Genomic DNA, 15,000 nt, shown 5'->3' on the forward strand with positions numbered 1-15,000 from the left:
TTTTAACTTTCAACCTCAGGAGCATACAAGTGATCATGTTTTCTTTTGTTCTTGTGACTGTTTCTAAAGCAATTGGTTATTTTATATGAACCGGGTGTGCTTTACAAAGGTTATATGCTTTCTTTTTGTGAGTTACAAAGCAAAATGCATTTGATAACACCAGATTTCCAAGCTGTTCGCCATATTAACATGTTTTCTGCATTACCAAGCCACATTTTTTCCATCCGTCAGATGACGTTTCTCAGCTGTTTATAAAATTTATGTTGATACACATCTCCCTGAAACGTCTATAATGCAACATTGTTTTATAATTTGTTTGCTGAAATTCTTCCAAAACAAGGGTGAAGGCTACTCAAGGTTTCTGGGATGTATGCAGTATGCACTGTAGTCGGCAATCGCACTGACTCCAACCTGCCAATTCACATAAAGTTGCTGAAATTGGCCAAGCACTAATATTGTGTGTGTGTGTGTGTGTGTGTGTGTGTGTGTGTGTGTGTGTGTGTGTGTGTGTGTGTGTGTGTGTGTGTGTGTGTGTGTGTGTGTGTGTGTGTGTTTGTGTGTGTTTGTGTGTGTGTGTGACCGCTGTTTCTTGACAACCACTGGTCCGATCTAATTGAAACTTGCCAGCTATATTGCTGGGGACCTGAGTATGTGTCTTTTCAAGGTTTGATATTAATCGGACAAGTGCTTCCCAAGTTATAGCCATTTATTTACCAAACCAATGACAAGACACGTTGCTGCGGCCATTTATTTACCAACCAATGACAAGACACATTGCTGCATAGGCGTGGCCGATAGAGAAAGGACGCCATTTAGTTACCGTGCCGTAGGAGTGGCAATGGTCAATGGCAGCGAATGTCATGGCAAGCAAAGACAGGGAGGTAAACTTGATTTTAATTTGGATTTTAATTAATTCTGTGTGTGGAAGCATCACATCAGTTGTTACTTCAATGCAAGTGATAATTCGTGGAATGCATGTGAACATTCCATACGGGCACGCACCGCTTCCGGATCGTGATGACTTACTGTATTTTAATAATTTCTCGATTTCTTATGCGCATTTATAGATAAACACAATGCCCCAATCCAGTCGTCGTTTACGAGAGCGAAGGAACAGCCTGTGTTGTTGTTTGAAAGTTTTATTATTATTTTTATTTTTTTTGGTTTGCACGTATGGCCACACATGTACGGGCACGCGAGAGTGAAGGAATGGCCTGTGAAGTTGTTTCTGGCACGCGGTTTGAATGTTTTTTTTGCACGTACGGCCACGCACGTACGGGCACGTACTAGTTCTTCTAATTATAATTTAAAAAAACTATAGCACGTACAAAAGTGATGTACACAGCTATGTGTAGCTTCGATGAACAGGCAGGCGCTCGATAATATGAGTGAGGAAAGTGAAAAAAAAGTGAGTGCCTTATCGGTAAGAAACTGTTGTGGCCTGTTCCAAAGTCAAGGCATTGTTGAGCATGCCAAACAGAATGGTGGCTTAAGACCCCAGCGAGCTGATAAAGAGCTGCCGAAGATGGCGTGTACCTCCGTCTTCGTAAGGCTTATATAATTTTTTTGTGATGAGCACCCCCGAAATTATCTTCAATAGGAGTTTTTTAATTAACCCAAACACCCAGTTTTCATTAATACATTTCCTTAAAGTTCCCTTCATATGCATGCCATGTTTGAATCTGAGAGGTTTCATGGTTTTGGAGTGATGAAGGAGACCCCCCACACACTGACATTTATTTTTATTATTCGTATAAAAGCCTGTCAAAATGACAGTTGGAACTATTTTATTAAAATATTTAAGAAGACTGGAAGATATGATGTTTCATAGCAAGAAAAGGCGTAATTTAAAAAACACTACATTTCCAAATGTTACTCCATTTTCTATATCTTCTGGGACGTTCCATTTCGACGGTGCAGCCTCATGAGCGTGCCAAAGTCTAAGGGCTCGGCTTCGCATCAGGAGTGCTTTTATTTTTATTTTTATTTATTAGACATCCTGTGGACATAAATGAACACTCGTTTTACTCTGCACACGTTGCACATCATGTGCAACGAATTTTTTTTTTTGTCCTGAAAAATAGGCCGTAGGGAAAATGCAGTCATGTTAAAAGATTGGTCTTTAAACACATTCCTAAATCGTCCTTGTGAAGGGGGATATACAAATACCCAAATAATATATTGTTATGGTTTTGGAAGCTCACCGTCGGGAGAGAGCATACATGGACATGTAGGTGACATTGGAAATTAGAGATTTTATTTGTCTTTGTGTAGATAGTCCTTGATCCCTTGTATAAGGGTTGTTCAGGTGGCATGCATTGGTTAATTTGTGCTTTCCCAGTGTGACGTCTTCCTCTCCCCCCTCCGCTCCTTCAATCTTCCCTCCTTCACCACATCGATCCATTCCTCCCCCCACCCACACACACCCTCTGCGGCTTTCAATCTTTCCTCCTTCACTTCATCGGTCCGTTCAAACACTCTAAGTTCAATCTTCCAACCTTTATTCCATCGGCCAGTCTCAATGGTCCACCAATAATCCCCTTCACCAAACCTCATCTCGACAATCCCTCCTTCAGTCCACCGGTCTTACCTTCAACACCACGGCCGTTCGGTCGTCCCTATCCATTTCACTCTGTTCCCTGCATGGTTAGGTTGGGCACATTCGGTCCGCCTGTGGGATTTAATCACTCAAATGAGCTCTCCACAGCCAGGCTTGTTTCCACTGCTAGTGCCCTGCCTCACCATGCACCCACCTGTAAACAGGCTCGAACATCAATCGATGTCACGTCGTCAGCCCCAGGAACCAGGAACGCCAAGAGCCATGTATGCCAAGAGCCAGGTACGCCAATAGCCAGGTACACCAAGAACCAGGTATGCCAAGAACCAGGTATATCAAGAGCCAGCTTGGCCAAGAACCAGGTACCGAACAGAACCAGCAGGAACAGTCCAACTGTCACCAACCACCGTTGCTGCTGTCCCCAACTGTCAGGAGCTGTCAGAAGCTGTCCCCAACCATCAGCAGGATCTCTCACCAACTCTACCAGGCAGTCCTGCTGTCCTTTTAGAGCGACCAATGTGGGCGGAGCCTCAAGTATGACTTCAGTCAAATCCAGCTTGCCTACTGGTGCATCGCTGCACGAGACCTCCAACCATTCATTCTCATGCTCATTCTCTCCCGACCATCGAATGAGATGCAACTCCCAATCAACACAGGCCTGGCTTACAACGTCATGTTTAGGGAGCTGGACGAAAGCCAGAAAGCAGCCACTTGCCGGAACAACCGAGCAGAAACACGAAGTGCCCACAGAACGTCAACAAGCAATTATCACCTCTTTGTTCAGCCTGACACGAAGAAGAGTTGCTTTGCATCCATAGAGCTGCTGAATGGGGTGTCAATTGCTGATGGAAAAAGGTGGCTCCTGAGTAAACGATCCAAGACCACAGTCATGTTTGATCATTAGAATGAACTGTTCGGGAAAAGCTTGTGGTGTGGTTAATGACTCAAATATCCTGCAAGTCCAATGTGAAAATGAAAACCAAAATAAAATGTGTAAATATTTCCAAGCCAATGTGTCTTCATGGAAAGGGAATAGAATGAGTCTCCATTGGGCTAACGGCTATCTTGTTGCGTGCACGAACGATGAATATCGCTCATGCAGAAATTAAAACTGGCGTAAAATCATACGTTAGGAATGTGTTGTGAAGAGGAAAAGGTTATCCCATAAGAAAGGAAAGGAACCTGTTCTCTACCCTTCTCCAACGCATCAAAGAGTTAAAATCCCACCAGACAAGGGCATGGGTCTATTCTGAACATGCATTTATGGAAATTACTGTCTGAAAACCAGGATGTTGTGTGCAATAGTCAGATCCGATTCTGAAATCCACAACAGATTGTCATCCAACAAATCTGAAATCTGAAATTCACAACAATATGTAGTTACGGCCTGAGGTTCAGACTTTGCCACGAGGAAAAGCACCCAAGTTTTTCCCGAACACCATGTCCTGAGGCCGCCGACCACAGACAACTCCACAGTCCAATGGGCTGTAGTTTTACACAGCCATAGCTGCTTGGCATTGACTATCGGCCTATCAGGGTTACGCTTCCATGTTTCCGCAGTACCTTTCGATTGGCACGGCAACCTAACTAGAGGCCACACCCTCGGCTCCACACCTGGTGATCTTCTGTCGAGTGGAGCAGATATATGCAGCACTGGCTAACAGAGCAAATCAGGTGGGGTACAACTTCCCGTCTAACTATACTTGTACACTGTGTCTGACCAATAAAGGAAAAGACAACCGAGACAGATTGGAAAAAAAAATCAACAAACAATTATTTATTACACTCACAAAAGCAAGCAATCACTAAAAGTGAGTATTTACAGGTAAGAAAGCAAAAGGAACATAAGAGCAGATTTAATGGTACACATATTCTTCCTTCCACAAGAGACTTGGCCATCATTCACTCAGGGGAGAAGAAGACAACAAGAAGAACTTGAATAGAAAAGTAAAGTATTGAGAAAAGAAAAGCGGGGTTTTTCCTTTTCTTCCGCACCTCAGACAGCTCGACGGGACTGCACAAGGCCAAATATACTAATGAATTGGGAAGATGGGCAGTGGTGATGTGGAACAATGGGACAAGCAACTGCATCCCTGAGGTGCCCAAACCCAGTAGGCCAGTCCTCTCTGGCAACCCAGATATGCCAGGTGCAAGCGACTCCATTTCTGCTAGGTCCTCGCGAACCAACCACACTACCCTCCTCCACACTATGGGTTCTCTCTCTCTCTCTCTCTCTCTCTCTCTCTCTCTCTCTCTCTCTCTCTCTCTCTCTCTCTCTCTCTCTCTCTCTCTCTCTCTCTCTCTCTCTCTCTCTCTCTCTCTCTCTCTCTCTCTCTCTCTCTCTCTCTCTCTCTCTCTCTCTCTCTCTCTCTCTCTCTCTCTCTCTCTCTCTCTCTCTCTCTCTCTCTCTCTCTCTCTCTCTCTCTCTCTCTCTCTCTCTCTCTCTCTCTCTCTCTCTCAATCTCCTGCAAGGAAGAGGATGAGCTCCAAGCTTCTTTTCCTCACAGGATCTCGCTGTTTTCTGCCGCGTCTCATGTGCTTCTGTTCTCTTCCTTTCTCCTCTCACTCTGCCCATACGAGCTACCTGTCCTTCCTCCTCCCACTCTGCTGATGGGAGCCTCCTGTCTTCTTCCTCTTCATATATTGCTTTTTTCCCAATCTTGGCTCGTGCGAGCCTCCTCCTCCTCATTGGTGTGTGTCCCTTGCACTCTTATCTTCTTCTTCCTCCTCTCACTAAGCTTTCTCTGTTGAAGACGAGGCAGCTCTGAGCACCTTTTTCCTCACAGGATCTCGCCTTTTTCCATCTCTTCTCGTGTGATTCTATCCTCTTCTTCTTCTTCTTCTTAATCTGGCTCTCTCCATCTCCACTCATGCGAGCCTCCTCCTCATTGGTCCACATCCGATGTGGGTGGGTCCATGATGCAGCTTGTGGGAAACACAACATCATTCTGAGGGAACTTTCCATGCACTCTGAGGAAACACCCACCTCCTCCCTAACGCGCAAGCATTCACTGTACTGTCCTCACTGTACCCCTGCCTGCAAGATGTGCCACACCCCACCGTGCATGGGAAAAGCACCACACCTCATGCCACGAACATGCATGTGAGAATGGACACAGTCTCATGCGGTGAAGGTAATCTGATCGGCCCAAAGGACTAACGACCACAGACTGATCAAACTTAAGCAATGCGCGAATGGAGGGAAAACAGAGAGGGGATCCGTCGGACCGAGAGACGACCAAACGGCCACAGGGCCGAAGGTAAGACTGATGGGGTGAAGGAGGGATGGATTGTCGAAATGATGTTTGGTGAAGGAGAGGTAACGGACCGATGGCGTAATGGAAGAGTTATTGAAAGGAGCAGGGGGGGAGAGGGGACAGATGGGGGTCTCTCTCTCTCTATCTCTCTCTATCGAGTGCAGCCTGTGGCTGCTGGTTGCATCATTGGTTGGGACGTGGCAATGCCGCTGATGCAGTGTCCCCCTTACCTGTACACTGGTACTCATTTTGCCGACCTCGGAAGGATGACAGGCTGAGTCAACCTCCTGGTGTATATTAATTCAGCGGCCAACGGGGCTTGAACTCAGGACCCTCGGATCCCAACCCACCACCCTCACCACTAAGCCCACACCAGGCTTACTGATGTGGGGTGAAGGAAGAAAGATTGAAAGGAGCGAGTTTGGGGGGGGGGGGAGGTGGAAGAAGACATCACACCGGATAAATCCAAATGCATACCACCCTCCCTCAACAACCCTTTTACAAGGGACCAATGACTATCTACACAAAGACTTATGAAATGACTGATGCTCTGATCTTCTACGTGTCCATGGATGCTCTTCCCCTGGGGTAAGTTTCCAAAAACATAACATTATACATGTGTATATATATATATATATATATATATATATATATATATATATATATATATATATATATATATATATATATATATATATATATATATATATATATACATATGCATATTATAATTATATGTTTTATTATCATTAAAAATTATTTCTAACATAAGATAATAATATAATCTGTTTGTCCATCCATCAACAATTGTCCTTTCAGGGACACCACTAATCAAGCAGCAAAGCAATACACACATATATGCACACACAGCATATAACATGTTGCACATCCACCACATGAGGAGAGTTTGTTTCCTGGTGGGGCCCGTGCCCAATACGTACCCCAAACAGTTTGATCAAAAGAAGGAGGGAGGGTATTCCTGACATGTTTTTTTGCAGCTATTCCTGACTGTAACTTCCTTCAACTATAACAGTGTTTATTTTGATTTCTTTAGCTGTGAATAAAAAAGTTCATTTGGAAAAATTATTTCTACATAATTTATAATTCATCTGAATGTGGCATTATTGGTCGGGGTAAACACTTTTGCAGGCCACTGTACACACACACACACACACACACACACACACACACACACACACACACACACACACACACACACACACACACACACACACACACACACACACACACACACACACACACACACACACACACACACACACACACACACACACACACACACACACACACACACACTTTCCCGACCGTACGGATCATCAGCTGGGCACCGTTCTTCCTCGAGGTTTCAGTCCTTTCAGCCCAGAACCTCTCCAAAAGGCGGATCCACAACCTCGGTCTCGGATCCACATCAGGAGATTACCCATATCAGTTACGTCCAGTCAGTCAGTCAATCCATCAATGTAACATCACCAATCAGACTTTACTCGCTTGAGGGTTTAATGAATGATCACAAAGTTAGAACTCCCATCACACATTCCATGATATGAAAACACATTTAATCATGCACATCTTACCTTAAATATAACATATCTACCAACAAACACGACCATCCCACTTACCACTAAATCAAACTGTTGTTAAAATATTAAAACAGTTATTTATAAACGGTTTTTTTTTACCTGCTTCCTTGTCTCCTTGCAACCACTGAAATGGGTTTAAATGGTTTAAATATATATTTGTAATGATGTAAATATATAACTATCTCGTTAATAATATGTTTTTACTATTCGTATTGTATTTCACTCATTATATTTCTTGTTGTTAATGATGCATTTATATAACTATCAAATTAATATGTTTTTACGATTCGTAATTTCGTATTGTATTTCACTAATTAACCTCCACCATCGCAGATGGATGGAGGTTACTGTTTTCACCCCTGTTTGTTTGTTTGTTTGTGAACAGTATTATGGAAAAACTCCTCGACGGATTTCGACGAAACTTGGTGGGGGGGGGTAGGTATGGTCCATGGATCATGTCATGAGATTTTGGACTTGGTCCAAAGTCGAATATGGCCGCTATGGCGGCCATTTTGAAAAAAATATTTGAATTTTTGTTTTTGCATTTCTACATGTTTTAAGTGATTTCCAACCCCTCCCCCCCCCCCCAAAAAAAAAATTGTTAGAGAAAAAAAAACAAAATTTTGCAACTTTTTTTTCAAAAAAATTTCGATTTTTTTTTTTGCATTTCTACATGTTATAAGTGATTTCCAACAAAAAACATGCCAAAATTATAATTGCGGCTGATTTTGGAACTTCAGGTGGATATACCCACGTAAAATCAATTTCTGTCTCAAGGAATCTAGTTATGACGAATGAATTGAGTATGTAAAAGTTAAAAGTAAAAGGGAAAGTTGCAAACTCTAACTCTGTGAGCACTGTTGACGTCAACACTGTTAACCTTGTCAGGTCAGGTTCGATCTGTGACCTGCTACAGGTACCATGTAAACCTGTACTAACCTGTTCCATGGTCGGGTTGTCGGCGACTGAACCGTCTCCCCCACCAGGTTTTCTGGTGAGGAGGGTGTTTGGATATGGACACCCAGCAGGATTAAAAACAAAACCTGTCAAAGGGCGGAGGAGCTCCTTGTGAGCCAACGGCCATCCATATCTAGTGCCCAACTGTGTCTGCGGACGTCCTCCTGCAGTTGGGTCACTTCTTATTAAGAGGTTGGTGGCAGGATTTGCACTCCGGCCACCGTAAAACCCTTCATTCCGCAAAACGCAAAAACGCAAAAAAATCTGAAAACCCACTCCATGAGAGTACCTCCTGTGCAGCTTCCCTTCGCAGGGCAGCTCACCGGATGACGGGATTGGGGAAAAGCCTTCGGGACCCCCAATCTTTGATAGGAGGGAAACCACGGGGTAATATCCCTGGGTCAGATTGCGGGAGAGTGTGTCGGAGTGGTGCTGAGGTGTCGTCCACCAGACGGCGGTCTCCTTGGGTTAACCTGAGGCGGTCCCTTCGGGTGGGTGCCTGGAATGTCCTATCCCTAAGAGAGGATGATCACCTGTCTCTGTTATCATCTGAGCTCAAGCGTTTGGACAACGGGATTGCAGCTCTCTCTGAGGTTCGGAGACCGGATTGCGGCGAGATAATGGTGGGTGGTTACACCTACTATTGGTCTGGTCGCTCTGATGGTTACCATACCCAAGGAGTTGCTGTAGCTGTGTCCAATAAGCTGACCCCAATGATAATTGAGGTAACACCGGTCAACGAGCATATTATGAGATTAAGGATTCGTCACTGCTTAGGTGTCATTTCCCTGGTCTCTGTTTATGCTCCGACTGAGGCGAGTGATCTCACCGTGAAGGATGCATTCTACGCCACACTCGAGTCTGTGGTTGATCAGTGCCCCAGACGAGATACACTTCTAGTCTTGGGGGATTTCAATGCATCGACTGGAACTGATAGGGACGGTTATGAGGTGTGTGTTGGTCCCCATGGGTCAGGAACTATGAACCAGAATAGCACTAAGTTCCTTGACTTTGCAAGAAGTCATGGACTTAGGGTGGCTGGTTCATGGTTTCAGCGCCCACAAGCTCATCGCTGGACTTGGTATTCCAACGCTGGCGGTGTGGTAAAGGAGATTGACCATGTCCTCATTGATGGTCGTTGGAGAATGATCCAGAACTGCAGGGTCTACCGGAGTGCTCAGTTCCTCAATACTGACCACAGGCTTGTTGTAGCAACTCTAAAGCTGCACCTTAAATCCTTGAGAATGGTACCATCCCAGCCGAGGCTGGATGTTGCCAAGCTCAGGGATGAGAGAGTAGCTGAGGAGTTTGCGAACAGGCTGAGTGGACACTTGGGGGGTCTAGGTGCTTTGGGGGGTCCTGAAGAGTTGTGGAGCGTATTCAAGACCACCATCCTTGATGTTGCCGGTGGATGCCTTGGAGCTCACCGCAGGGCAAAGAAGAATTTTGTCTCTCAAGGGACACTGGATACCATTGACCAGAGTCGCAGGGCCAGGCTGAATGGCAGAGCTGAGCTGTTCAGGGAGCTGAGGCGTAAAACTGTACGTGCACTGAGGGTGGACAAGGAGGCCTATGTGCGAGGAATCTGTGAGGGGGTAGAGCATCACCTGTGGACAGGTGATTCTCGTCCCGCTTACAGGGGAATTCGCGCATTACGTTCATCCAAGCCCATCCCTCGGAGCACTACAGTTCGAGCAGAGAGTGGTAGGCTCTTGACAGAGGAGTCTGAAGTGAAGGCCCGCTGGGCCGGTTACTTTGAGCGGTTGTACCAGGCTGATCCCCCAACTGTCGAGTTGGATGTCAAGGGTGTTACAATCCCTGTTGCTGACCCTCGAATCAACTGTGGTCCACCTACGTTTGTGGAAACACGGGCTGCGGTGAACCAGTTGAAACGGGGCAAAGCTCCAGGGATTTGTGGCATCCATGCCGAACTTCTCAAGGCTGGTGGAAATGCTGCACTCGTGTCGTTGCATGCAGTTTTGTGCTCTGCCTGGAACACAGGCATCATCCCAACTGACTGGAAGAGGGGCCTTGTTGTCCCTCTCTGGAAAGGGAAGGGTGATCGCCAAGACTGCAATAACTACCGAGGGGTGACGCTGCTCTCAGTGCCGGGCAAGGTCTTTGCTCGGATAATTCTCGACAGGGTTCGCCACCATCTGCTTGAGCACCAGCGTCCAGATCAGTCAGGCTTTACACCAAAGAGGTCAACGATTGACTGTATACTTGCACTTCGTGTCCTCACCGAATGCAGACGAGAGTTTCGGCAGGGGCTGCTTGCAGCCTATGTTGATCTCTGTAAAGCATTCGATTCAGTGAATTGGGATGTCCTCTGGAGGATTCTTGGTCTTCGTGGGGTGCCACCAAAACTGATCGATCTGATGTCTGAACTCTACTCTGGTACTGAGAGTGCTGTGAAGTATGGTGGTATCATCTCTGACTTATTTCCAGTTGTTACTGGAGTTCGTCAGGGATGTGTACATGCCCCCACACTTTTCAGCACTTGTATGGACTGGATTCTAGGGAGGATGTCGGAGAGATCAAGTTGCGGTGCGTCATTTGGGAATGTCAAGATCTCGGACCTTGACTTTGCAGATGATGCAGTCATCTTTGCGGAGACTTTAGACATCCTCTTGGGGGCCCTCGAGGTGCTGAATGAGGAGTTGGAGCCGTTGGGATTACGGGTTTCTTGGGTCAAAACAAAGATCCAGGCTTTCGGTGACATCTTGGATGCTGCTGTCCTGTCTGTGTCTGTTTGTGGTGAGGATGTTGAGGTCGTGGAGAGATTCACTTACCTTGGCAGTGATATTCATGTCTCTGCTGGCTGCGAGTCAGAGGTCAATAGACGTCTGGGTCGGGCCTGGGGAGTCATGGATTCACTGGATCATGGGGTGTGGCGCTGCCGGTACCTGTGCGGGAGGACGAAAGTCCGAGTCTTCAGGTCCTTGGTACTTCCAGTCTTGCTCTATGGGTGCGAGACTTGGACTCTGACCAAGGATCTGAGACGGAGACTTAATTCCTTTGGTACCAGGTCTCTTCGGAGAATCCTTGGCTATCACTGGTCGGATTTTGTGTCCAACGAGCGGTTGCTGAGAGAGACTCAAATGATGGTTGTTACCTGCATAGTCCGTGAGCGTCAGTTGCGGCTGTATGGACATGTGGCTCGTTTTCCTGACTCTGATCCTGCTCACCAGATTCTCTCAGCGAGGGAGTCTCATGAGTGGAGGAGGCCAGTGGGTCGACCACGTTCCTCATGGTTGCAACAGGTTGACCATCATCTCAAGGAGATGGGGATGGGCCTGGCATCTGCCTGGGGGATGGCCAGACGGAGGCCCCTGGATTACCGGCGGAAAGTGGACGCAGCGACGTGCTCTTCTGGCACATGCTCCCATACCTGACCTGACCTGATAAACATTTAGCCTTACCCTTGTTATTAATGTTGTGAATACTATCGATTATAGGTTTGGAATTATCAATGATCTCGAATTTAAAAAAAGCAGAATAAAACCTTACCTTTTCATGGCAGTTTTTTTTAAAGCATTTATATGTAGTTTGATCATTTTATTATTGCATACTGCACACACACATACATGCACGCACATACGGAAATGGATCCTTTGATACCTGGGATGACTCCGTTTGGCATTATGAAACCCACATATGGCGATAACAACCAACGAGACACACACACACACACACACACACACACACACACACACACACACACACACACACACACACACACACACACACACACACACACACACACACACACACACACACACACACACACGCGCGCGCGCGCGCGTGCGCGCACGTGCGCACGCACATCCTACCAACTTTCATGCTTTTATTACAAACTGTACAATTCTTTCACATCTTTGCTTCATGCAACATGGTTTTACTAAAAGTTATTGTCGTACGCCTCCAACATTTATTTACTTTAATTCTACAGGTATGAGTTTCTTCTCTCCAACCTCTGCTGGAGTGCAGGGGACTTCATGTTACTACTTCTCTGTGTTGTTGCTTGGTTGAACAAGCTGTTCTTTGACTCATCAGAATCTTTGTTTGGACTCGTACAGCATGCCAATATCCTCCATCAGATGAAGAACTGCCTCGTTCAACATTTATTTCTCTGTTGTCTTTTCTCATTGTCTTAGCCTCGACATTGGAAGTTTAGTAACCTTTGGAACTGCCATTTTATCCACCATTAACAAAAGTAAATATTTCGTCTTCATCGCTTATACTTCGTCCATAATTTAACAAGATCGTCGTGAAGATTTTTTTTTCGTAGTTTTAATTGCTAATGGCGTTGGGCTTGATGGGATGTGCAAATGTGACATCTTAAGTCACGCCTCCTACATTTATTTACATGATGCACTTTGCGCGTACCAGAGCGGGGGTGGAGGAAGGTTTCGGGCAAAGTTATAGAGGAGGAGGAGGAGGGGCTTAATGAACGCCAGGGGTCGATTGCTTTAATTAGACCGTGACCACCCGCGAGCCCAAACCCTCTGGCCATTGGTGACAAATCCTTTATAAATAGGAGTCGGGTCTCCTGGTTCAAGCTTTGAACTCTTGCGTCATCACACCAAGGTGGAACTTTTGGGAAGATCATTCTCTTTGTGTTACGGTGCCGTTTCGTCGACCCTGGCCATGTTCCCGGAGCAAACGTCTGTGGAGTCGACCGTGGTGGCGCCGGACGAAACCCCTTCTCCGGTACATGTGTGCGCTGACAGTCGAGACACGCACGAGTGGCGGCGCTCACCTGCAGCAAAAGCACGGAGCATGAGGGAGCGGCGTGGACATCATGAGCTACCCGAGAGCGAGCTGCAGAACCTCCGGCTCAAGATCAACAGCCGGGAACGCAAGAGGATGCAAGACCTCAATGTGGCCATGGATGGGCTCCGCCAGGTCATGCCGTACGGCCAGGGAGGCCCTGCCGTGCGAAAACTTTCAAAAATATCAACTCTACTTCTGGCGCGCAATTACATCCTCATGCTGAGCACGTCTCTGCACGAGATGAAGAGGATGCTGGGAGAGGCGTACGCCACACGCGGTCCCCGCCACCCTCTGCACTCCGCACAGCGCAGCCCGACACTCTACGGAGCCCTGGCCCCAGCACCGAGACCATCTCTTGGGCCGATCCTCACTCCGACCGTTTCTACTCATGACGTGCATGGCCCCTGCCAAGCCAGCTCGCCGATTTTGGGATCTCATGGGCTCGGTGGCAGCCCCGGCCTTACGAGCGGATCAGCATCGCACTGGCCCGGGGTCTTGCCCTGTCCTTGCCCACTTTGTCAACTCCCGCTCCCTGCACCGCTTCGGGTCTCACTGCACGAGGGTAAATGACGGACTCCACGAGGACTGGATTGAACTCTTCTTGGTTTATTTCGTACAAAGGTCGAGTAGGCACAATTTGATGTCAGTTCCCTACACATAATTGCTTTTCTGTTTCATATACTGTTTTGTATTCGCGTCGACCATCGTTATATTTTGCGAGCTTCCTCTCAAGAGGCTCTTGAGCACGTTTACAAGGTCGTCCCCGAGAATAGACTGCTTGAATCACCGTACATTATTTGTAGATTGATTTTGAAACTGCCTTATTGAAATATACCTATACCATCGAAGCTATTCTACCCTATAAATACAGGTGTGTCTGCAAGTTGTTTGTCTCCAAATCGGTAATGGTAATAGGAAACAAAACTTCATCTGCCTGTTATAAAAAACGGACAAATAGCGTATTTTCTTGATGACATTATCAATATCGGACATATCCAAAGACATTTGTTCAAAAACAAAAATTCAAAAGATGAAGCTTGCTGCTGTTAAAAGTAATCTTCTGGGAAATTCATTTCCGATTTTCTTCGTCAACCTTGCCTCCTATTTATTGTCGGTGAAACTGCAATAAATATTTTCAAAATGAACTTTTGGACCTCCTATGTGATTCTGCTCAAACTATTTACACCCAACCGGTGAAACATATATATATATATATATATATATATATATATATATATATATATATATATATATATATATATATATATATACATATATATATATATATATATATATATATATATATATATATATATATATATATATATATATAGTATAAGGTTGGGATTACACATTTCATATAATGCTCTCATCTGCTCTCTGCAGACCGGGTCTGCTCTCGCTTTTTTGCTCAAATTAGCGGAGTCGATCGAGTTTTTTTTTACATTTGGTTTGAAGCACCTTCTTCTTCTTTAGTGTATATATATATATATATATATATATATATATATATATATATATATATATATATATATATATATATATTTGTATATGTATATATTTTTATATGTATATATATATATATATATATATATATATTTATGTATATATATATATATATATATATATATATATATATATATATATATATATATATATATATATAATAGATTGGCAAGGGTGGTTTGCCAAGCAGTGTGATGCTTTCCCAGCATTCTTTGTTCGCTATCCTCTAAAATGAATATTTACATGGTGTCCATAAAGTCCTTGTGTAAAATTTAACTTTTATAACTTTTGATGTCCACATGAGAGAGACAAACTATAAATGATGAATGAAAGCACAATTCAAACA

At 45.1% G+C, this 15,000-nt stretch overlaps 1 protein-coding gene across 1 annotated transcript; it reads left to right on the forward strand.

Annotated features, from left to right (window-relative positions):
- The first annotated feature begins 12,808 nt into the window (after window positions 1–12,808).
- LOC147010624 (oligodendrocyte transcription factor 3-like) lies at window positions 12,809–14,293 on the forward strand. Its single transcript, XM_085859873.1, has one exon. It carries the CDS (start codon window positions 13,023–13,025, stop codon window positions 13,716–13,718), a length of 696 nt encoding a protein of 231 aa, XP_085715999.1. The 5' UTR covers window positions 12,809–13,022; the 3' UTR covers window positions 13,719–14,293.
- The last annotated feature ends 707 nt before the right edge of the window (window positions 14,294–15,000 follow it).

This window comes from Eptatretus burgeri, chromosome 16 (assembly GCF_056783735.1).
Source record: "Eptatretus burgeri isolate ZD-2024b chromosome 16, Ebu_testis_v1, whole genome shotgun sequence".
Lineage (NCBI taxonomy): Eukaryota > Metazoa > Chordata > Myxini > Myxiniformes > Myxinidae > Eptatretus > Eptatretus burgeri.

Excerpts from the sequence above, each read along its gene's own strand:
- LOC147010624 (XM_085859873.1), top strand. The coding sequence starts at position 13,023 with ATGTTCCCGGAGCAAACGTCTGTGGAGTCGACCGTGGTGGCGCCGGAC.